The sequence below is a fragment of the Equus przewalskii genome, chromosome 1, assembly GCF_037783145.1.
Source record: "Equus przewalskii isolate Varuska chromosome 1, EquPr2, whole genome shotgun sequence".
Lineage (NCBI taxonomy): Eukaryota > Metazoa > Chordata > Mammalia > Perissodactyla > Equidae > Equus > Equus przewalskii.
In genome coordinates, this window is record NC_091831.1 from 5851631 (window position 1) to 5875305 (window position 23675).

The 23675-nt window shown below is 42.4% G+C and overlaps 1 protein-coding gene across 1 annotated transcript in view; it reads right to left on the reverse strand.

Annotated features, from left to right (window-relative positions):
- Positions 1 to 15663, reverse strand: part of NPS (neuropeptide S) — a 53659-nt gene extending 37996 nt beyond the window's left edge. Inside the window, exon 1 of the mRNA XM_070589598.1 lies at positions 15471 to 15663. Within this exon, the coding sequence (XP_070445699.1) occupies positions 15471 to 15663 (193 nt within the window). The remainder of the gene's footprint in view (positions 1 to 15470) is intronic.
- Between the last annotated feature and the right edge of the window lie 8012 nt (positions 15664 to 23675).

The following is a 23675-nucleotide window of genomic DNA, read 5'->3' on the forward strand; positions in this document are numbered from 1 at the left end:
GAGGGTATACTTTTTGAATTTTCCAAAACCTCTACATAAAAACAGATAGAGAAACTGCATTGCAAGTCAAAACTCATAGACAAAATTTATAACAAAACTGGACAGGAAGACATTCCTGCAAACCCCAAAATGCAAGCAAGGAGAGAAAAATCTCACAAAACTACCAAACTTTTGGTGTCAGTATGGGAGAAAGCAGAAGACAGACCTGAGAACAAGAAGGCCTTAACATAGTTAACAGATATTTACTAGTAAGCTCAGCATGCCAATCTGAGAAGTGCAGCTGAAATTGGAGAGAGTTTGCCTGTTCCAGAAGTGGGTGAGGGCCGGGGACCTAAGTTCAGGAAGTTTGAAGGGCCTGAAGCTGTCTAGCCCCTGTGAGTTCTTGAAACTGACCCTCACGGTTCCTGTTGAGGACAGAGCTCCAAGTTGAGAAGATACTGTTAGAAGTACCTCAAAATCGAGCAGGAAAGGGGCGCCAGAGTTGGTAGCAATAGAAAGTGACATAAAGGTATAGGGATGGAGGAAATAGAGCCAGGAAATATCAGAAAGCAAACAGCCTTATTTTGAACATCATATTTAAACAGCAGAGGAAGGAGCTCTGTGAAGTTAGAAAAGCTGTATTTGAATCAAGCTTCTTTCTAAAAGTTTAGGAAAACTAGTTTCATAAATAAATTTTTAAAAAACAGAATACAATCAAAATCAAACCCCATACAAATTTACAATAAGTAAAAATATATTATGGAGCAGAGCAAAATTTTTGTAGACAATGAAGCACTCCAAAAATCCGTGGTAAGAAAAGAAGAAAACTATTTCAAAGTGAGTGAAAGATGTTAAGAAAACAACACAAAACACAAAATAACAACATAAATCATAATTAGAAAAACTCAGAATGAGGTAACAGAACTCAAGACATGATTAGAAATAAAAATTTAAATATATAATTGGAAATGAGGATTCAACTAGAAGGAATTCAAGCATAAATAAACAAATAATGTCTTAATAAAAATAGTAGGTGAAAATTGAAAAGAAATGAAGAAAGAGATTTTTTAAAAGATCCAGGATAGTGTGACAAGTGTTGAAGATAGACAAAGAAGATCCAACACACAGCTAACAGCAGTACCTAAAGGAAAAACTAAAGGAAGGATACAGAAAAAATAATACAAACTCTAATGCAAGGAAACTTTCTTGAAATGAAGAAAAAAATATGAAACTACATATTGGAACAGCACACTATTTACCTGTGAATATTGACACAGAACAACAAATAGGAAGATATATTCTAGTAAAATTACCAGACTTATTAAAAGAAAAAGTGAGAAAAAATCCATTAGTTATCTAGGCAAAAAGAAAATGTGATTTGTAAGAAAAATAAAATTAGATTATTATCAGAAAATTTTTTCCACCACTGCTTTTATGCCAAAGAAAATGAAGTAGCATATTTAAGATATTTAAGGGGGAAAAAATGTGACCCAGGATTTTATATCCAGCAAAGCCGATCTTCAAGTATAAAGAGCACAGTCAAATGGTTACCAAGATTAAAGAACTCAAGGACTATGGTTCAGGTGAGATCTTTCTAAGGAATCTAGTAGATAACAAGCTTCAGACAATAAAGTGATCAGGGAGTCGTCAGCATGAGGACTGGCAGTGAGCATTAAACATATAGTTACTTGCAGAACTAAGACTAAAGAAGAGCTAAAAGGGAAATATCATAATATGTAATGGCTATATGACCTGAAAATATAGCTGGACTATTTGGCATAATGAAACAATGAAATGTTTTCAATAATCTTAGTTGGTGGTAGTATTAGAATTGTCCTTGTGACACTCTAGTCTGTGTAGATGGGATGAAACAAATGAGTAATTACGGAAAATTCTACTTTTATCAGCCCCTGTGTCCTTGAGAACCAAGACTCAGTGTAAGAGAAAAGAGATTCAGATGTAGTGTAACTGAGGTCGAGTTTAAACCCTGCAGCCTTGAATGTAATTTGGAAATAGCACTGTGAACTCACACATTGTTATATCTTTATTTTGAGAAGAAATACATTTATCTCCTAACTCTGTCCACTGTATCTATGAACAGCCAGTAGCAATGATAATTCCAAGAACCCAAATAGTGCTCTGGAATACTTCTTCCAAGAAAAGAAACTAGGATTTAGAGAGATGATTGATTGCAGGTCTGGAGCAGGAGATATATAAGATGAATCTGGAACATCTTTAATACCAGAAAGCGAAGAAGCTCTGAGACTACTTCTGCTGATCAAATATGCGACAATTAAAGTGAGCTTCAATAAGGATAAGAATTGCAGTTAATTGAACTCTAACAAATATGTTTAAATCCAGAAACCAATTCATTATCTTAAAAGTGGGGAAAACAGAGAAAAGAATTAAACATTTACTCTGCCTTTCCAATAAGAACTATGCCACTGGATGACCAAATAGTAGGCGAAGAAAGTATTTCCTTATAAAATTACTCCAGTGAATACATGCAAATGAAGGGGGAGAGTGAGAACACCACTATTCTATAACCCGCAGTGAATCAGTGAATCCAGGCATGGAGCATCAAGGCTGCTAACATTTAAAAGAGCTTAAACCAGAACTTCTTTCCTCCTGATGAAAGAACACAACTTGTGGTCTTGCCAAAGGGTCCAGCCTAAGTCTGATCAAGCCTTGGGATCCAGATGCCAAATTCCAGGAAATACAGAAGACTGGGAGCATTTTGAACCACGCTGTGCTCATGCTCTCAGCAAAGCCCAATCTATGGGAAACTACAGGATGAATGGCTACAAAAATTGTAAGGAAAGAAAAGGATGTACTTATCACAAAACTTAAAGAAACATATCCTTTCAAAATATGGGCAAGATTAAACTATAATGTCTAAGGATCACTTGGGTGACAAAAACATAAAGATTCTCAAAGACGTGGTTACTTTAAAAGTCAGATAGTGGTCACGTTTGGAGAGAAGGAGGGTCTATGATTAGAATGGGGCACATGGAGGGATTTATAAGGTGGCTGGAAAATTCTATTTCTTGACTGATGTTTGCAAGATTATTTGTCTTATAATTTACTAAACTATTCAATAAATAAATGAATGAATAAACAGTAAAAAGAAAGATAGATTACTAGATGTGGAATCAGACCCCTCTCAGATTAAAATCACATTTCCTGCCCATGTTAGCTATTTCACTTGGGCAGGTCACTTAGCTTTGCTGAGACTTAGTTTTTCTCATCATCAAAATGGAGTCGAACTTGCAGAGTAGCAGTAAAAACTGCTCCCACCTCCATATTTTTGTCAAGATGGAATAAAATACGATAACGTCAGTAGATTTCATTGAGCCTCGCTGGCACTAAATAAGATCTTGGGTAATGATCTTGGATATGAATATGGATCCTGAACATCTAGAGGCAGCTTTGCTTTGGAAATAGGAGTTCTGGGTTTGCCAGTCATAGCCTCAGTGACAAGGGAAAATCACTTGTAAAATGGGAATGAAAATAATACCTGCAACCCTGGGAGCCTGTGACACCTGAGGGAGGAGGTAGGCATGGACACGTGGTGAACACAAGTCCTCCACAGAGAGCAAGCTTGCATCATCGCCCTCCAGCTCCCGGGAAAGGGTGCCCTGCCTAATGGCAGGCAGGAAGATCAATTGTGTGCCCTCGGCCACTCCCAGTGTATGCAATATTTTAAAATTCACCTGTTTTACTTTTTTAAATACAACAGGAAACCTTTGTTGAGTGATTGCTCTGATTCAGGCAGCAGTGCCAGGCAGTTTTCATGGATTAAAGCATGTGCAACAGTATTACCATCCCTGCCTGTAAATAGAAAGACGGAGACACAGAGGGTTAAGTCAGAAGCTCGAGGTGCGAGCTAGAGAGGAGTGGAAGCAGGATTCAGATGCAGGCTGGTGGCGACAGAGCCCAGTTCTTCATTACTACGAGGTTCCAGTAAATGAGTGTACTGACAAAGAAAAGCAACAAAACCCTCATCACTGCTTTCCTGCCCCTTCCCTCGAACCACCCTTGCCTCCAGCTCCAAGCACACCTCTCTGAGGTGGACATTGCTCAGGGACCCCCCAGCCACAGCTGGACCCCTCTGCCCCACAGCTCCCTGCCATCCCTCTCAAAGATCGCTTCAGAACCATGGCCTTGTCTCAACTCTTGCGGGATTCTGCTGTGCTTTGAAGCTCCACAACCATGTTTCTGGCTCCCCAGTGGCAGGTCCCTTTGTCGTCTCTTTCATTATCGTTCTCCGCCATGATGTTTCAATAGGCTGCCGCCATGTGAGCACAGACAGACTCTTACACATCATTTTTATGGGAACATTGCCATTCTAATCCACTGCTTTCCTTTAAAAGTGGGAGGCAAACAGCCCAGAGGGTAAGAGTTTAGATTTGGGGGTTAAATTAACTGGGGTTCAAATCCTGTCTCCCTCTCACGCTAGCTGGGTGGCTTAGGGCATGTTCCCTAACTTATCCGTCTGCCTCAGTTTCCTGATTGGCAAAAAGGGAATAATGCCGACTACTTCATAGAGCCAGTGCTTAGCACGGCACAGCACAGGGCTCAGAGTACGTGCTGGATAATAAAAGGTAGCTATTACTGCTATAATTTTACTATTGCAGTGAGACCCTAGTTGGGAAGGCATGCTCCACCCCACCTCTCAATCATCCGCCAAAGTATTGAAAAGAAAGGTGTGCTCCTTAGCGCTGGCCCTAAAAGAAAGGGTCATCTTTAAGTCCCATAATATATGTCAAAATTCACATCATTTTTTAAAATTTTAATTTTTAAAAGAGTTTATGTTTTTGGAGCAGTTGTAAGTTCATAGCAAAATTAAGAGGAAGGTACAGAAATTTCCCACACACCCCCTGCCCCCAACACATGCACAGCCTCTCCCACTGGAGCAGTCTGTTTGTTACAGCTGATGAACCTACATTGACACATCATAGTCACCCAGAGTCCAAAGTTTACTTTAGGGCTCCCTCTTGGTGTTGTGCATTCTGTGGACTTGGACAAATGTAGAATGACACATGTCCATCATTAGAGTATCAGAGAGAGTACTTTCACTGACCTAAAAATCCTCTGTGCTCCCCCATCCATCCCTCCCACCCACATCCTGCCGAGTCATATGGTTTTTACTTTCCTCTCTATTTTCTGGGAGAAAATATTTACATCTTAGATCTAAGTTAATTAGTTAATCTCCTAATATATAAAAAGTTCCTTAAAATAGCAAGAATAAAGCAGCTGTAAACCTGATGTCAAAAATAGGTACAAAACATAGAGTTCAGAGTAAAATAAAGATAAATGGGCACTGGATATATAAAAACATACTCAGTCTCATCATAGTAAGAGATTTTAAGAGAAATTAAGTAAGAGAAATTAAAACTACACATATTACCTGCATTTTCAAAAAAAAAAAAAAGTTCAGACATTGAATAATACACTCTGTTGAGAAGCCTGTGGAGAAACAGGCTCTCTGATATATTTCTGGTAGAAACACAAAATTACATGAACTCTATGCAGGGGAATGTGGCATCATCTAGCAAAATTTCTGTATTTGTCCTTGACCAAACTGTCTTCTTTCTAAAATCTACTTTGAAGATAAACTTCCACAAATACAAAAACATATATGGTCAAATTTATTAACTGCGTCCTCTTTCGTAATAGTAGATAGTTGGAACCAATCCAAATGTCATTAACAGAAGACTAGTTGAATAAATTATGGTACGTGCATGCAAGAGAGTACTATGCAGTCATGAAAAAGTAACAGGATCTCTACTTATTGATTAGAGGTGATCACAGTTATGTGTTGTTACATGAAACAAAGGAGGGGAGATAAAATGGGAGCAGAAAGAGATGGAAATGTGACTTCTCAGAATATCTTTTTATGTAGTTTTGACTTCTGAATCCTGAAAATGTGCTATATATTCAAAAAGTAAAATTAAATACAAAAGAGAAAAAGAAGAAAATTAAAAAATACAAATCAAATGGGATCAATGAAACTAACTACAGATCAAGTTGGTAAAATAACGACTCAGAAACGAGTTATTCCAAGTGACATTTGAACCCAGTACTCAGGTGATCCATATACAGTAAATCTATCACCTCAATGAAAGCAACAGTAAATAAATGTAAACTTCACGTAGTGATTTCATTGATAGAAATTATATTGGTATTATAATTTTGAAACAGTTTAATGTATATTATAGGCTCAAGCAAATGTAAATGTATTAATCCTATTAAGAACCAAGATGTTAAGTATAAAAGAAAAGAAATACAACTATAAAATCTAAAACATTAAAAACAAAACCTTATGATATTAAATTAGAATTGGAATATCAATGTTAACTCACGATTTTTTTTTAAAAATCCTAGCTTTGCCCACTGAGAAGGCCTAGAGGCAATGAAACTTCAGTAGCAATGAGCCTACCTAGCGCCCAGATCTTGGTTTCTAAATACCACTTCTCTCTAAAGGAAGTAAGATTTTCTAAAGAAAGTAATGATTCCTGATAAGAGAACTGGATGGCGAGCCTGGGATATCATTTTGAGCCAAAAGGCCTGTCAACACTCAAAGAGTAAAGGCCTCTTATCTTTGACTTTGCAGCCCCACCGGCTATGACTCTAACGCAGGGAATAAGTAAAAATTCACAAGTCCATAGTGACAGACACTTGATCTCTGGGAAGGGAATTGCTTAAAACCCAAATCTGGTGGAACAGAAAGCTTCTTTTCTGAAGTTTCCTCAGAGTCTTTCTTATTTTCAAATTAGATTTGAGACAGAAATATGTGACAACCTCCAGAAACTTCTGGCATTGAGGGAACGATGCTACTTATTTGTCCTCCCAATTGTAATTCTCCTTCCCATGTGCTTGATTTGATGGAGATAGTGAGAGGAGAATGGCATCAACTTCAAGTTGTGTGTGTTGAGATTTCCTTCTGTCTGGGGTGAGCAATGATGTCTCATGCTGAGTTAGAATAGGAACCACATGGTACAACGACTCCTGTTCCCACCCCATCCTCCACTGGAGTGTTCCTTGACACAGATGTGGACGCAGGTAATGGGAGCTGGCAGGGGGGTGAGTTTAGCCTTCCAAGACCTGCCTGTGGGTCTCTCTCTGAATCACCCTTAACTGGAATCCAGGAAGGGAGGAGTCAGAGGAAGTACCTCTGAGTACTAAGTATCTCCTCCCAGCTACCCTCATACCAAAATGAAGCAAACACTGGCTGCTCCGTAACCAAAGTTTAAATATTTCTTTCTTAACTGATTTGATATGTCTGTTATGGCAAAGCATTACAAAGTCAGAGGATCCAAAGTTATGCATTTTAAGCACAAGTTCAGAAGATTCAAACAGTACAGAAAGTACTCAATAAAAAGTGGCTTCTTCCTACCCTAGACTCCCAGTCCTAGAAGAAGCCATTGTTAACAGCTCCTTTGATGCACTTCCAAATATTGTCTAAGTGTGTCCAGGACAAACTTACAGTGGGCATCTTTATCTTTATCCTAACTTTACGGGAAATTTTTCTGGTGTTTGCCCCACCAGCTGGATGCTAGGTTTTAGTCTTACACTGTAGAGACACTTCCATCCTTTCCTACTTCATCAAGAAGTTTTTATACTGTCAAGATCGGAAGTTAACTTTTTTAACATATATATTTTGCCATCCATGGAGAAGGTCATTTGATCATTCTTCATTGATCAATTAATATCTTGAAATATATTAACAGATTTCCTAACGTCAAATCATCCACACATTCCTGGAAGAAAACATATTTGACAGTAGTAGACTTAGATTTTTGTAATACATTGCTGGACTCTATTGCTAATATTTATTTCAAATTACTGCATCAACATTCACACCTGAGATCGCCTTAGTCTTTTTTTATTGCTATGCTGTGTTTGTCAAGTTTTGTTTTCTGTTATTCTGGTTTCAATAAATAATTTAGATCATGTGTATTTTGAAGTTTTGACAACATTTGCCTCTGAAATTTACTGACGATTCTGTTTCTTTCACGGGAATTTATCTCCTTGGATGCTCTGTATCTTTCTATTTGTTTTCTATTGCTGCCGTAACAAATTACCACAAATTTAGCACCTTAAAACAGCATCCATTTATTATCTCACAATTCTGTAGGCAAAAATTCCGTATAGGCTCAGCTGGATCTTCTGCTTACGGTTGCGCAAAGTTGAAGTCAAGGCATCAGCTGGCCTCGGCTCTTAACTGGAAGCTCCAGAGAAGAACCTACTTCTAAGGGCATTCAAGTCGTCAGAAGACTTCAGTCCTTGTGGCTGTGGGCCTGGTGATCACCTTTCCTTGCTGGCTGTCAGTGTGGGTGCACTCTGCTGTTAGAGGCCACCTGCTTTCCTAGTCATGTGCCCTCCATCTCCAATCCAGCAATGGTGTGTTGAGTTCTTACACGTCAAATCATTCTTTCTCTTCTCCTGCCAGTTGGAGAAAGCTCTCTGCTTTAAGGGCTCACGTGGCTAGATAAAGTCCATCCACGTACTCTCCCTGTCTTAGGCTTTACTGTGTCGTATAGCAGAACGCGATCATGGGGGTGATCTTTCGTCATATTCAGAGATCCAACAATTCGAGCGGAATATCTTTGGAAGACGATTTTAGATATTCTACCATAGTCTTCTAGGGCCAAAGTTAGGTAATTAATGTTTCCCAATAAATCATCCATTCCATCCAGGTATTTATGCATAGTGGTAATGAAGTGTATTCTTATTAGAACAATTATTTTAATTACATTTATATTAGTCCTAATTTTTCAATCTCATTTCTGAGTTTTGATATTTAAGCTTCTATCCTTTTCTCTTAATTATGTTAGCTACGGTTTATCTCCCCCACTGCAAAGAACCATCTCTTGAAGTAATTTATTAGTTCTACTGGTTTTCTATTTCTAATACATTAACTTCTACTTTTATCTTCCGGTTTCATTGGTCCTATTGTTTTGCTTTTTTTTTACACTTCATCATTTAAATGATAATTCATTTATTTTCAGCCTCTCTTGTTTTGTAACAAAAATATTTAAGGTTATGCATTTTTTAATTCTTTAGCTACTTATAAGTTTTGATATACAATTCTTTACTTATAATTTTCTGGATAATTTTGGTTATGATCTCCTGTTCAACTTGTGTTTAAGAGAGAATTTTTAAACATCCAGATGATAAGAAATGTTTAGGCTTTTTTTTTTTTAAAGATTGCCACCTGAGCTAACAACTGTTGCCAATCTCTTTTTTCCCCCCTACTTTTTCTCCTCAAATCCCCCCAGTACATAGTTGTACATTTTAGTTGTGAGTCCTTCTAGTTGTGGTACATGGGACGCTGCCTCAGCATGGCCTGACGATTGGTGCCATGTCCGCCCCCAGGATCCGAACCGGCGAAACCCTGGGCTGCCAAAGCGGAGCACGTGAACTGAACCACTTGGCCATGGGGCCAGCCTCTGTTTAGTTTTTAATGTATAGTTTTATCTCATTTTGACCAGAGTATGCACTCTGTATAATTTCCACTTTTTAAAATTTTAATTAGTTACATTGCTTTTTAATTATTTTTTATAATTGTTTAAATTTTTTAAATTTTTTAATGTTTTTAATTACCTATAACCTTAACATATTTAAACCTTCCCTTCATTTATCATCTTTACTTGACTTGTCATCTTTGAAAGCACCTATTGAAAACTGAAGAATCCATGTATTTATACCTCTCCCACCTTCTCCACACTCTACCTGCTAATATTTATATTTATATTATTCTACATTTGAGTGTTGGCAATATTTATTCTGTTCTGTTTACATAATTGTCATATTTAAATAAATTCAAGGCTCGTCATCAATCCTTTCACCCTCATTTTTTCATTTTGCTGTATTTTGTTACTTAATATTTTAAAGAAGGGCCCAAACATTCCAGACGTTCTTGTTTTACCAAATAAGTGATTTGATTTTAATTCTCTTGTGTCTGATACTCGGACCATTTATTTTTTGTCTTTAAATTTCTGACCATCTCTGCCAAGTTTTCATTCTGTTTCAGTTTTTCTTGTTGCTCTTTCTGAGTTCATTTTCAGAAATTCCGTTATCACAGGGAGGTTTTCTTCTGTTACTTCTTCAAACATACGTTCAGTTCCATTTTGTGTTTCCCTTTCTCCAAGGACAGCATTTTGCAGTGTGCATCCCTGTCTATCTTCAATATATAACATTTTTTCTACAATCTTCTAAAGGCTGCTGTTTTCTATTTTATTTCCTCAAGTTTCTCCTTCAAGTCTCTGACTGCAGTTTTAGCAATGTCAATCTCCTTTTTACTGATTCTAATTTGGCGTTTATTTCTGTAGTTGCCTGATTTTTCTCTTCCATTTCTTTCTGAAGCTCTTTCAGGTCACTCTTCACCACCTTCTGTTGTCTTATCATCTGCTTTTGAGGATTATAGCTCATTTATGCACGCTTGTTTCACGGTGACCATACTCTCTTTTGTTTGCTTTCACAGAAAAGTACTTGTCCACAAACATCTGCTGTTTCATGCCATGATTCTCCTTCAGTTGTGTATTCTGGACCTACGTTTGATTTAGTATGTTCTTTCTATCATTTTATCTCGTACTTTTACTTCTGAGACCCACGTAAATTCCTTTTTGGTTGCTACTCATCTTGAAATGAGTCCTTTCGAGGCGAGCTATTTGCTCAAATACAGCATGGAGGGTAGGCCAGGAGAATGAATTGGGACAGGAATGGAAGAAGTTTGCCTTATCCATTAGGCCATCTGCCCTCAAGACATACCTCTGCCTTGGGCAAGCAGGAGCTTTTCCTGGCTCACAGAGAAGCCAGCACACACAGGTCCTTCTGGTGGTAAACGAATGTTTACATCTTTTGTGCTGACTGAGATCAACAGCTGCAGAGCTGATCACCACCAACTGTCTTTCAGACAACCTTCTTGCAAAGATGCTGTGTCTGCGTGAGTCCTGCTTCAGCACTGCCTCAACCGGAACTCAACAATGTCATAACATGCCCACGGACGCCCCACCAGAACCCAGGATTCCAGGTGGTTTAGCCACTTGCTCCTGTAAAACTTGGGTTACTGCCCAACATCTGCAGAGCCCGTGCCCTTTCTTGGCATCCACACAGCATTCTCCTGCTGCTAAACTAGCAAGCACACAGGTGTGTATCCTCCACGAGCAGTGTTTGCATCCTGGCAAAAGGAGAGCCCTCTCACTGGAAATCCACTCAATTTACAATAAACCAAGGCAAGATTCCCAAAAACGTTGCTTTGAAGCCCAGAATTAACAGGTGAGTCGCTAAGTACTGAAACATAAAATGGCATCTGGATGTTTGCCCATGTTTGTCATTGATGATAAATTGAGTAGGAGTATTAGCGTTTTATGTTCTTCCTGAGAGTCTCTACTCTTTTTATTTCCTGCAAGCCAGGGAAATTGGGCCACACTATCAAATAAAAATTCTGCCATCTGCACGTCTTCTCATGCAGTTACACTGAAACGGGAGAGCCCTGATAGGACAACTCAGCTGTGATGACAATATGTCTGATTTCAACCTTCCCAACGTTAACTGGGGAACTTTCTTGACACGCAGCATAATGAAGGTGGGAGTGATGGATGCAGTAAATGATTACATGTCAGAGGCATTATCAGGAATGCTTAATGTCTAGATCTGTTTCCAACTAATGACCAAGATTGTATTAGGAAATTAGCAAGAGATAGACACAGAGGTCAGGCTACTGCACAGTAATGAAATTGATGTAGTGTGGAAATAAAAAAAAAAGCTATTGGCAAAAATTAAAAAGTGTGACTCCGGTAGGCAGGAAGGATGCTAGTGGAGCACATGCAAGTCAGAAGAGTTCAGATCCTGTGAACCACTTTCATCAACAGAAATAGAACAAACAGTGAAGTGATGGCCTGAGAGCCCAGGATTTATTTACCCAGGTAGCAATTCAAACACAATCTACGAAAACAAGGGCTGGTTATAGAAAAGAGTCTGCGAGAAGTCAAATAAATATGGAGCAACCTTAAGAAACAGTCATTTTCACTCTGAAATGGAATTGGGCTTCTGCAGTAAAAGGAAAACCACTTCGATTTTGGGATATGATTGAGGTGGACTGGCTTACTGACCCATTCCTTCACTCTCTGTTGTAGGATTATATGCATACACAGCCATTGTCGTGTTACTTTGCAGTCCCCTCTTGTTTTCAGAATATTCTCCCCCTGCCCATTAGCTTGGTCTTGGCCGTATGACTTGCTTTGGTCAATAGAATGCTAGTGGTTATGACATGAGCAGAGGCCTTAACTGTGCTAGTGCAGTTGGCGTCGGTCCCTTGTGCTCCCGCCATTTGCCATGACAAAGTCATGCCCGAGGGGACTGCCGGTTCTAGAAGCCGGTGAAGAAGTCCTCAACCGGACTTGCAGCCTGGAGCCTGGGCCAGCCGCCCACCACTCACAGAGCTGTGCAAACAAACCTACTCTACATTCAGCCCACTGCTTATTTCAAAGGGCTTTACTTTTTTAATGAAACTAAATAAAACTAAAGTTTCTGACACCTAGTCTAATGTGGTTTGCCTTTTTCAGTGGCTTTATGTTTTCTAAAAGTCCTAAATCCCAATTTTATGGGAAGGTTTAGAACTTTTAATGAGTTATATTTGTATTCACACCACTTTTTTTAAATCGTGGTAAAATATACATAATATAAAATTTACCATTTTAAGCATTTTTAAGTGTGTAGCTCAGTAGCATTAACTACGTTCACATAGTTGTGCAATCAACACCGCTAACCATCTCCAGAACTCCTTTTTTTATTGAAGTATAGTTGACATACAATATTGCATTAGTTCCAGGGGTACAACATAGTGATTCAACACTCACATCACAAAACGATGACCCTAACAAGACTTGTTACCACCTGTCATCGCACAAAGTTATTGCAACATCATTGACTATATTTGCTATGCTGTATATCACATCCTCATGACTAATTTATTGTATAACTGGAAGTTTGTACCTCTTATCCCCTTCACCTGTTTCACTCATCCCACCTACCCCTCGCCCTCTGGCAACCACAAATTTGCTCTCTGTATCTATGAATTTGTTTCTATGTTGTTGTTGTTGTTGTTAAGTTCAGCACCTGAGCTAACAACTGTTGCCAATCTTCTTCTTTTTTTCTTTCGGCTTTTTCTCCCCAAATCCCCCCAGTACACAGTTGTATATTCCAGTTGTAGGTCCTTCTAGTTGTGGCATGTGGGACGCCACCTCAGAATGGCCCGATGAGCGGGTGCCGTGTCTGTGCCCAGGATCCGAACCGGTGAAACCCTGGGCCGCCGCAGCAGAGCCCACAAACTTACCCACTGGCCGCAGGGCCGGCCTCTCTATGTTGTTCTGTCTGTTCATTTATTTTGTTTTTTTAGATTCCATGTAGAAGTGAAACCATATGATACGGTATTCTACCTTTGTAGTATAGTTTGAAATCAGGAAATGTGAAGCCTCCAGCTTTCTTCTTTCTCAAGATTGCTTTGGCTATTTGGGGTCTTTTGTGTTCCATACATATTTTAGTATTACTTGTTCTAGTTTTGTGATCCAGAACTCTTTTCATTTTACAAAACTGAAATCCTCTATTCCTTAAACAACAACATCTCATTGTCTCCTCTCCTATCTCCCGGCAACCACCGTTCTACTGTCTGTCTCTATGAATTTGTCTACTCTAGGTACCTCACATAAGTGGAATCATACAGTGTATTTTTGCATGTGACTGGCTTATTTTGCTTAGCATAATGTCCTCCAGGTTCATCCATATCACAGCATGTGTCAGAATTTCCTTCCTTTTTGAGGCTAAATAATATTCCACTATATGGCCATACCACACTTCGTCTATCCATTCATCTGCAGACAGACGCTGGGGTTGCTTCCACCTTTTGGCTGCTGTGAATAATGTTGGTGTGAGCAAATTGAATTCTTTTGGGTCTATACCCAGAAGTAGAATTGCTGGATCATATGGTGATTCTATTTTGAATTTTTTGAGGAACCGCCATACTGTTTTCCATATTTCAAAAGTTTTTAGAACTATTGGCTTTTGGAGGCAGAAACACCCCTGTAGAGCACAGGCCAGCCCCCGCATGTTTCAGAGAGGAGACTCAATCTTCAGAGAGTGGGGAACGCGCACCTGCTCACCCAGTTCTATATCACTCGTAGGCAGCTTTGTTAATTACAGTTTTGCTACGAAGCTTTAAAAGTTCAGCTAAAGGGACACGCCTTCTGTGAAACCTCTTCTGATTGCCTCAGAGGGAACTGCCTGCTTGGGCACTGTGGCCCCTTGGATGCTGTATGTCTGTTCATCTTCACAGCCATGTCGGTCCCCTCCTGACTATAAGCCCTTGGGGGGCAGGGCCACCGCTTCTTTATCTTCTCCTTTGAATCTGCAGAGATCGGCATAATTCCTAAATGCTTAATTGACACTCACTGGAGAACTCATGCAACATGTCACCTTGACATCCTTGTCTCCCTCTCAGCCCTCAGTCCACCAGCATCGGACCCCCTCAGGGGCTGAAACAGCTACCACAGCCTCTCACGAGCCAGCTTTCCTGACCCACCCAAAGCTCAGGACACAGCTGGCCTCCCCCTCTGCAGAGGCCTCCCTGCCTCGCCTCTCTTCCCGGACTCTGTATCCCCTCTCCGCTCATTGCTTCCCCTCCACAGAGGCCTTCCCAACTGTGCTGTCTATCAACTTTGCTTCCCAGTCCACAGTCACTGAGAGACATGCATGCCCACCCCGCGGTTTCAACCATGAACTCCTTACCTTCTCTCTCGTATCTGCATATCCTACCCCTGACATCTCTTTTGAGCTCCAGGACCGCTTTTCTGGTCCCCTAACAGAGAGCCTTCAAGCTTTTGCGCTTACTGTTGTCTGTGTCCTCACCCCACCCCTTTGTCCTGAGCTACTTAGTTTTGGTAATGGACTTGCCATCTTCTTCATTAACCTTAGAAGTCACTACCACCTCTCTCCATAGTATCTGCTAGTTTACCTGTTCTCCTAGCCTGCCCCACGGTGGCTCTCAAGACCACCCATTCCTTCCCAGTGACGCTGCCCCTGTGTTACTTTAGGCCTTTGCCCTCAGTTTTGCTGCCTCCGATTTGCCCTGCACACTGCTACCAGGGCGAAATTTCCTGAACAACACATGGATCATGCCAAACCCCTACTCAGATATACCTGCTGGCTTTTGAGTCTTACAGTGCAGGCAGACACCCGAGCTGCAGGTAGCCTGGCTCCATTACTCTCTTCTTTGCCTGGTGAGCCCTCTGCCAGGTGCGGGAAGAAATGGGAGGAACGTAAGTCCTGGTTTAAGCCATCATTTAAAATGCCACTGGAGAGAGAGCATACACACTCCCCCAAACCACTTCCCCATCTTAAAAACATGTAGATATTTTCTGGTTTAAAAAAAGAGAGCGATCTCAGAATGCCTTCCATCTCTGCCCAGACTTCTGCCCTCATTCCTTCACCTGCAGAGTCCTGAGAACACCTCTTGCCTCCCACATCTCCCTGCCAAACTGCTTCTGTCCTGGTTTTGGCACAAAATTTCATCCCGGGATGATGAGATGGCAAATCTCCCCGACTTGGGTTCTCCTTTTCGTTGCTGCTGACGTTTCCACCTGCGTTTGGTTTGCAGATGCCAGCCAGGTCAGGGTCCTTCATCGTGGGCCGCTGTCCCCTTCATGACTGCCCCAGCTGCCAAATGCCCTCCTGCAGCTGCACGGCCCCACGGGGTTTCATGGCAGAAGCAGGTGAAGAAGTTGCTGCCTGGTGCCACGTGGATTAGTGAACAGACAGATGGTCTCCTCTCTGGAAACCTTCACGATATGCTTGGGCTCCGCAAGCATGGAGAGGTGAAGCCTCCGGCTCGGCGGAGTTCGCTCTCGACCCCAACCCAGCTGCCTGGGGTGCTACCAGCCGAAGGCTGCAGAAGATGCAAGGAGTGTGTGTGAAGCAACTGTGACTCCGCACAGGGAAACTGAGCAATCTGCAGACGCTGCAGGCTCTGTGAGGCTAACAAGCCTCTCCAATCAGACAAGATTAATTTTCGAGAGGCAAAGCCCGCTAGGGGAAAGAAGGACACATTCCAGGGACTGAGGGTCTCAGAAGAGCTCATCAATTACAGGGCCCGACTCCTTAAAAGTGCTGGGACCACTCGCAGCATCCCCAGGCTGGACCTTCAGGCCCAGAGCCACAGCAGAATGGATTCAAACTCCATCAGCTGGGAGTCAGCCGGCTAAGAGGAGAAGCGTATCCAGACATGGCCCAAGTGTGCGCTTCAAGAATAAATTCGGGCCCCGCCGCTTGCTTCCCGAATCATGAACAAACAATTAAACCCCCTCTGCTCCGAAGAGCAGGGGAGGGTGCACGTCTTCCCAGCGCTCAGGAGGCCACGGTCGGCTTGGGGAGGTGCACGAATGTCCTTGAATCTCTGAAGTGGGCTTAAAGCGCTGCGAGTGACCGCGCATACAAAATCAGCGATTTTGATTCTTCAAAAGAGGCATTGATAGACTGTTCCTCACAGCAGGCTCCTGAGCAGGAAATGAGCCTAGGGGACACAACCAGGGATGTGAGAGTGAGAAAGTACGGGTTCATTACACAAAGCAGATGTCACTTATCCACGAGGAGCTGAGCAGAAGCCTTGCCGTGGCCTCTGACGGAAGCACTCACAAGGCACAGATGAGGAACGGTGTCCAGCAGGCTGTCAGGACGAGCCGTCTGGAGCAAGGGATCAAAGGAGACTGGCGGGGAGCACAGAGGTTCAGGCAGAGGGCAAAGGTAATCAAGGTGGTGCCGGAGAAGCAAAGCGCGCCTCTGAATAATTCAGGGGCAGCGCCATCGCAGAATACGCAAGAACCAAGAGACGGGCTGGGAGGAAAGCAGAGTCATCGGGATCTTGAGGGAACAAAGACCCTGAGATGGACAATCATTAGCAGGCTAAGGCAAAACAAATATGGTCACTTGCCACAGGGTTCCTCCAAAGGGTGGCCCACATAGGGGCTTTCAGGGCAGTGAAACTATCCTTTGACACTGTAACGGTGGATACATGACATTTTGCATTCGTCAAAGCCCATAGAATATACAACACAAAGGGTGACCCTAGAGTAAACTATGGATTTAATTGATAATAATGGATGCATATTGGTTCATCAGCTGTAACAAATGCACCACACCAATGCAAGATGGCAATAACAGAGACTACTGCGGGTGAGCGCATATGGGGATTATTTCACTCCTATCTTCTTAGGAAACCTGCCCTGTATTTGAAGATATGCACTCAATTTGGCTTTCTCTTTTCCAGGCTCTGGAACACTTGCATTAAGATACAGCATTTGTGTTCCTCTGTTTGATGAAGGACTTCGTTTACCTAATGGTCATTTTGTTGTTGGGTAGGCAATACACAAACGAGAGTGAAGTTTCACCAAATAGTGGCATCATTTTTTCATCTGCTAGAAGACAGAACTCTTCCCCAAATGCACAGGAAAGTCCTCCCACCAAATATCTTGTTAAAACTGTACCTTGTCCTTGAATTTTTCATTTGGAATCATAAATGAGACTAAAATAGAAATTTAGCAAAATTTCTAGAACTTTCATGACATCCGTTCTGCAGTTAACTCAGAAATGCGCACACAGAAGACCTAGTATAACCCTACTTTGCTGAAGACAATTACAGATAACCAAGAATCCCAGCTGATGTCACTGACAGTTTCCTCTCAGTGAAGATCTCAAAGCAGTTTTATTTTTGGTAAACCATGGCTATGGTTAAAGTCCTGGTTTTAGTTTTCTGCTTCCCAGTTTAGATTACACTAAGGAATTTTCCTTTTTCCTCCCTATCTGACCATTGAGGGGTGTGGTGCCTGTGAGGCAACCCTGAGGCAGAGGGAGCCTGATGGCACTTTGAGAGTAAGATCCCCTCTTACCTCAAGGTCCTGGTGAAGAGATGAAACACTTCAGTGATGTGCTAAGAGTCTGGAGCTGCTCTGATCCCTCAGTAGCCTATTGAAGCATTCCCACCCAGCTGTGAAATCTGAGCTCTGAAGCTCCTTTGCATAGATGTTTCATCCAAAGAAGGTAACTACAGTAAGAGCACTGACTGGTCCGCCACCAACAGATGGCGCTAGTGGTCATGCTCTGTCTTCAAAGCCTCTTCTGTTGGGCTGCCCTTTAGCTGGAGGAGCTTGAGCTCTCATTTGAGGGGTGTTATAACAGCTTTAACTTCATAGTGTCGGATGAACACAAAAACAATCAGAATGTCAGCAAGAGCTGAGACTTCAAATGAGAAGGGGGCTATGCTTATGATGGAAATAATAGTAGGGATTTCTTTTTAATTGAAAAAATAGTGAGAACAGGGTGTGTCTGTATGTGTCTATATACACATGTCTGTGTAGCCTTTGTAGATATGAATATGGATATGTGTCCCTGGGAACAGTCTTTAGAATCCAACCTGTTAAGGAGGAGATGAGTATCTGTGTATGTGAATTTACTTCTGTTGAGTTTGGGAATGGCAAGAGTTTTGATTCAAATATGTGAGAACCATGAGAACCTCCTCAGGAAAACAGGGTACCAGAACTAGGGGCAAAGAGAGTAAATCAAAATGGAATGCAAAGAAGCAGAATCTATGCACTGAAAACTTGCTGCGGGAACAGCAGGGACATGCTGCTCTCAGTTGCCCTCTTTGGCATGGAGTGGGTGTGGTGGTCGAACTCTACGTAAGAGGGCAGAGCTGATGGGAGACCCTGGAGGCCAAAGTCTAGTCCTCCAAGTAATAACATGAGAAAGATGATGCATATTTGGATGAAGATAAGAAGCAGGAGTGAAATCACACATATTTGTCTTTCTCCATCTGACTTACTTCACTTAGCATAGTATCCTCAAGGTCGATCCATATTGTCACAAATGGCAAGATTTCATCTTTTTTATGGCTGAGTAGTATTCCATTGTATATATCTCACATCTTCTTTATCCATTCATCCATCCATGGGCACCTTGGTTGTTCCAAAGTCTTGGCTATTGTGAATAATGCTGCAGTGAACAGAGGGGTGTATATGTCTTTTTGAATTAGTGTTTTCATGTTCGTTGGATAAATATCCAAATGTGGAATAGCTGGATCATATGCTAGTTCTTTTATTTTTTATTTTTTTTGCTTGAGGAAGATTAGCCCTGAGCTGACATCTGTTGCCAATCTTCCTCTTTTTTTGCTTGAGGAAGATTAGCCCTGAGCTAACACTTGTGCCAATCTTCCTCTATTTTTTATATGTGGATCATCACCACAGCATGGCTGACGAGTGGTGTAGGTCTGCGCCTGGGGATCCGAACGCGGAGAGTGGGAGAGGAGCATGCCAAACTCAACCGTTAGGCCACGGGGCCAGCCCACGTAGTTCTGTTTTTACTTTTTGAGGAATCTCGCTGTTTTCCATAGTGGCTGCACCAAAATAAGTGGGATGGAGAAAGCCAAATACCATGTGACTTCACTCGCATGTGGGAGATCAAACAGCAACAACAAACACATAGATACAGAGAACAGATTGGTAGTTCCCGGGGGGGGTGGGGGGAGGGATAAGGGGTGCATGGGTATGGTGACAGACAGCAACTAGACGTTTGGTGGTGAACTTGATATAGTCTACACAGAAGTAGAAATACAATGATGTACACTTGAAATTTATATGGTGTTATAAACCAATGTGACTTCAATTAAAAAAAAAAAGATGAGAAGCAAGAAAAATATCTTCTAGAATGCCTAGTGAAAGAAAAGTACACACATTCCATCAAAACTGTAGAACAGGAAGGCCCTAAAACATTCTAGTGAACGAAGAATGGTAAGTATATTAACGGAGTTTCATTCATTTAACAATAATAACGAATGCTTACCAAGTACTCAGTGCCAGACTCTGAAGTCTAAGAGTTTTTCGTGTGATCCTTATAAGACAGGAAGTGTGACTGTCCTCCCGCTTGACAAATTGGGAAAGGGAGGCATAAAAGGATTAAATAAATCATTCAAATCTCACAGCCGGTCAACGTGTGAGCTGCGATTCCCGCCCAGGCTGTGGGGCCCCAAGATCTTCGTTCTTAGCCATCCCACCGTGCATCGCAGCCCCAGGCCAAGAGCTCAGTGCAATGTAACTCTCGTCATATTCATCATGCTCTTATTATTTTGTTTTAGCAAATATAAAAATACGTACAAGCTACAGCAGGCAGAAGAATGCCCTCCCCACCAACAAAGATGTCCATGCTAATCCCTGGAGATTCACTGTGTTAGGTTACCTGGCAAGGGGGAATTAAGGCTGCAGGTGGAATTAAATTTGCTAATCAGTTGACCTTAGAATAGGGAGATTACCTTAGCCCATTTGGGTGTGCCTGATGTAATCACAAGATCCTTGACTGTGGAAGAGGGAGGGAGTATCAGAAGAACCTACACTCCTCCTCGTGTGTCTCCTTTACTCTCATGCTACTAACACACTCACAACACTTCTTTTATTTATTTGTTTATTTTGGTGAGGAAAATTGGCCCTGAGCTAACAATTGTGCCAATCTTCCTCCATTTTGTAAGTGGGATACCGCCACAGCATGGCTGGATGAGCGATGTGTAGGTCTGCACCTGGGATCTGAACACGTGAACCCCAGTCCGCCCAAGCAGAATGCGTGAACTTAACCCCTATGCCACCGAGATGGCTCCACAGCACCTCTTGACATCATATGTGTGGGGTTTTCCCCAGACTAAGCAATTCTCTGTGATGTGGACCAAGGCTGCCCTAGGTGGAGAAGCCCAAGGTGTCCTGGTCTACATGCCAATCTATATGACCCAATTCATACCTAAAGTTATACGACCACACAATAACCAGACCCCACCTGCACTGATATCATTTAATGACCTTTTACATCATCTTTCCTTTGTCTAGTAAAAATAAGTCATGTACCCATGCCTTATACATTTAGCTCTAACCCTCAACACATGGCATCCCTTCGCTGCCCATGGGTCCTGTCCCCATGCCTGCAGCTCTTTACTGCCCATGGGTCCTGTCCCCATGCAATTCTCTGAATAAAGAAGCACTACTGCCAGACCTTGAGAGTCCAAGAAATCTTTCTTTCGGTGACTCCTTGACTCACCGAGCCCACATCATCTGTGATACCAGTTAGCTGTCCTACAATTCAATTCAATTGTGATACTCACTGCATTTAGTGCAGACCTGAGAGGGTGAGGGCCAGTGCCCCAAGACTGCCTCCCACCTCAGACACCAATTGCATTAGTAGGTCCCCAGGTTACCGACAACTTCTGTCCGACTTGGCTACAAATTGGAGGTTCCCATGACCCCCTCTTTGGGTTTGATGAATTTGCTGGAGTGGCTCACAGAACTCAAGAAAACAGTTTACTTACTGGACTAACAGTTTATTAGAAAAGGTGATAACTCAGAAACAGCCAAATGGAGGGGATGCACAGGGCAGGCTATGTGGGAAGGCGTGTGGAGCTTCCGTGCTCTCTCTGGACGTGCCACTCTCCCAGCACCTGCACATGTTCACCAACCCAGAAGCTCTCCAAATCCTGACTTTTGGAGTTTTTATGGAGGCTTCATCTCCTAGGCATGATTGATCATTAACTCACTCTCTAGCCCCTTTCCCCTTCCTGGAGGATGAGAGATGGGGCTGAAAGTTTCCAGCTTCTAACCATGGCTTGGTCTTTCTGGTGACCAGCCCTATCCTGAAGTTATCCATCCAGAGTCACCTCATTAGAACATAAGGTACTCCCATTGATGAGGATTTTTAGGCTGCTTAATTTTAAAACGGTTTATGATGAGGACTTTTAGGCTGGTTACTTTTAAAACTACAGATGAGAAGCAGGCTCCGAGGACTGGAATTTGCTTGCTTGTCCCTTTGTTGGGAAAGATTTACATTTCTAAGGGAAACCTCTATCTGTAAAGATGCCTCCCTCTCTGTGCCAGGAAGAAGGGGTATGGCCTTATCTCTAGAAACTCTTAATGCCAGAGGCAAGAACTTAAGTTGATTGCTGTCTGGCAATCTCATGTAACTGATTTAGGGTGGTGGCTTCTAACCTTTCTAACCTTTACTTAATCCGATTTGACTCTTGTCTAAAAGTCATGGGATCACCCAATGACCAGACCCCACCTGCACTGGTACCATTTTAACTTTTTTTTCATGTTCTTTCCTTTATCTTGTAAAGAAATGACTCACATACCCATGCCTTATAAAATTAGCCCTAACCCTCAACTCGGGGCAGCAGCAGGAGCTCTGACTGCCCGTGGGTCCTGTCCCCACGCACCAGCTCTGCCTGCCCACGGATCCTGTCCCCATGCCAGCGGGGGCAGCAGTGGCAGCAGCAGGAGCTCTGACTGTCCGGGGTCTTGTCCCCACGCACCAGCTCTGCCTGTCCGTGGGTCCTGTCCCCATGCCAGCAGGGGCAGCAGAAGCGGCAGCAGAAGCTCTGACTGCCCATGGGTCCTGTCCCCATGCTATTCTATACTATTCTCTAAATAAAAGAGCACTACTGCCAGATCTTAAGAGTCTAAGAAATCTTTCTTTCGACTCCTCGGCTCACCGACCCCGCATCACCATCACCCAAGAAATTCCAAGGGACTTAGGAGCTCTGTGTCAGGAACCGGGGTCAAAGACCAGCTGTCAGAACAAAAGATGCTCCTAGTGCTTTGATCACTGGGGAAATTCCAAAGGTTTTAGGAGCCCTGTGCCAGGAACTGGGGCCAGAGACCAATATACGTATTTTCTACTATTTCACAGAGGCAGAAGAGGAGAGCAGAGAAATTCCTTACGGGAAGAACTTGACCCATTGTTGCCAGCTTTGAAGGAGGAAGGAGCCACACGCCGAAGACACAGGAAGCCCATAGAAGCAGGAAAAGGCAAAGAAATGGATTCTCCTCCACAGCCTCCAGGAGGAATGCAGCTGTGCCGACACCTCGATTTCAGCCCTTGAGACTTCCCCACTCCAGCACCGCAGGGAACACATTTGTGTTGCTTTAAGCCACTACATTTGTGGCAATTTGTTACTGCAGCAATAGGAAACCAATATAGAAGGAATGATATTTACTCCACAAATATTTTTAGAGCACTCTCCGTGTATATGTACTTGTGTATTTTCTTGTCCTAGCCTTCCAACAATCCTAGAAGGAGAGCACCTTTATTCACTGCATTTCATTTTATTTATCTTTATTATTATTTTTTTGTGAAGAAGATTCGCCCTGAGCTAACATCCGTTGCCAATCTTCCTCCTCTTTTTTTGCTTGAGGAAGGTTAGCCCTGAGCTAACATCTGTGCCACTCTCCCTCTATGTTGTATGTGGGACCCCTCCACAGCATGGCCAATGAGAGGAGTAGGTCTGCACCCAGGATCCAAACCCAAGAACCCAGGCCGCCCAAGCTGAGCACACAGAACTTTAACTGCTCGGCCACGGGGTTCGCTCCCTATTCACTGCATTTTAGAGATGAAGAAACTGAGTCATAAAGAGATTATTGCTTAAAGTAAAAAAAGATGTCAGGGCCAGATTCTGAACATGGGTTTGTGGAGTCTACTTGCTTCCCACCAAGGGTTTGTGGGTAGAGAGAAGGAAGGAGGCAGAAGACCCCCTGACCATCGCAGAGGCTCTGAGTCTCCAGGCAGAGTTCCTAATGGAGGCAAAGAAGCCAGAGGGTGCAGCACATGCCCAGAGACTC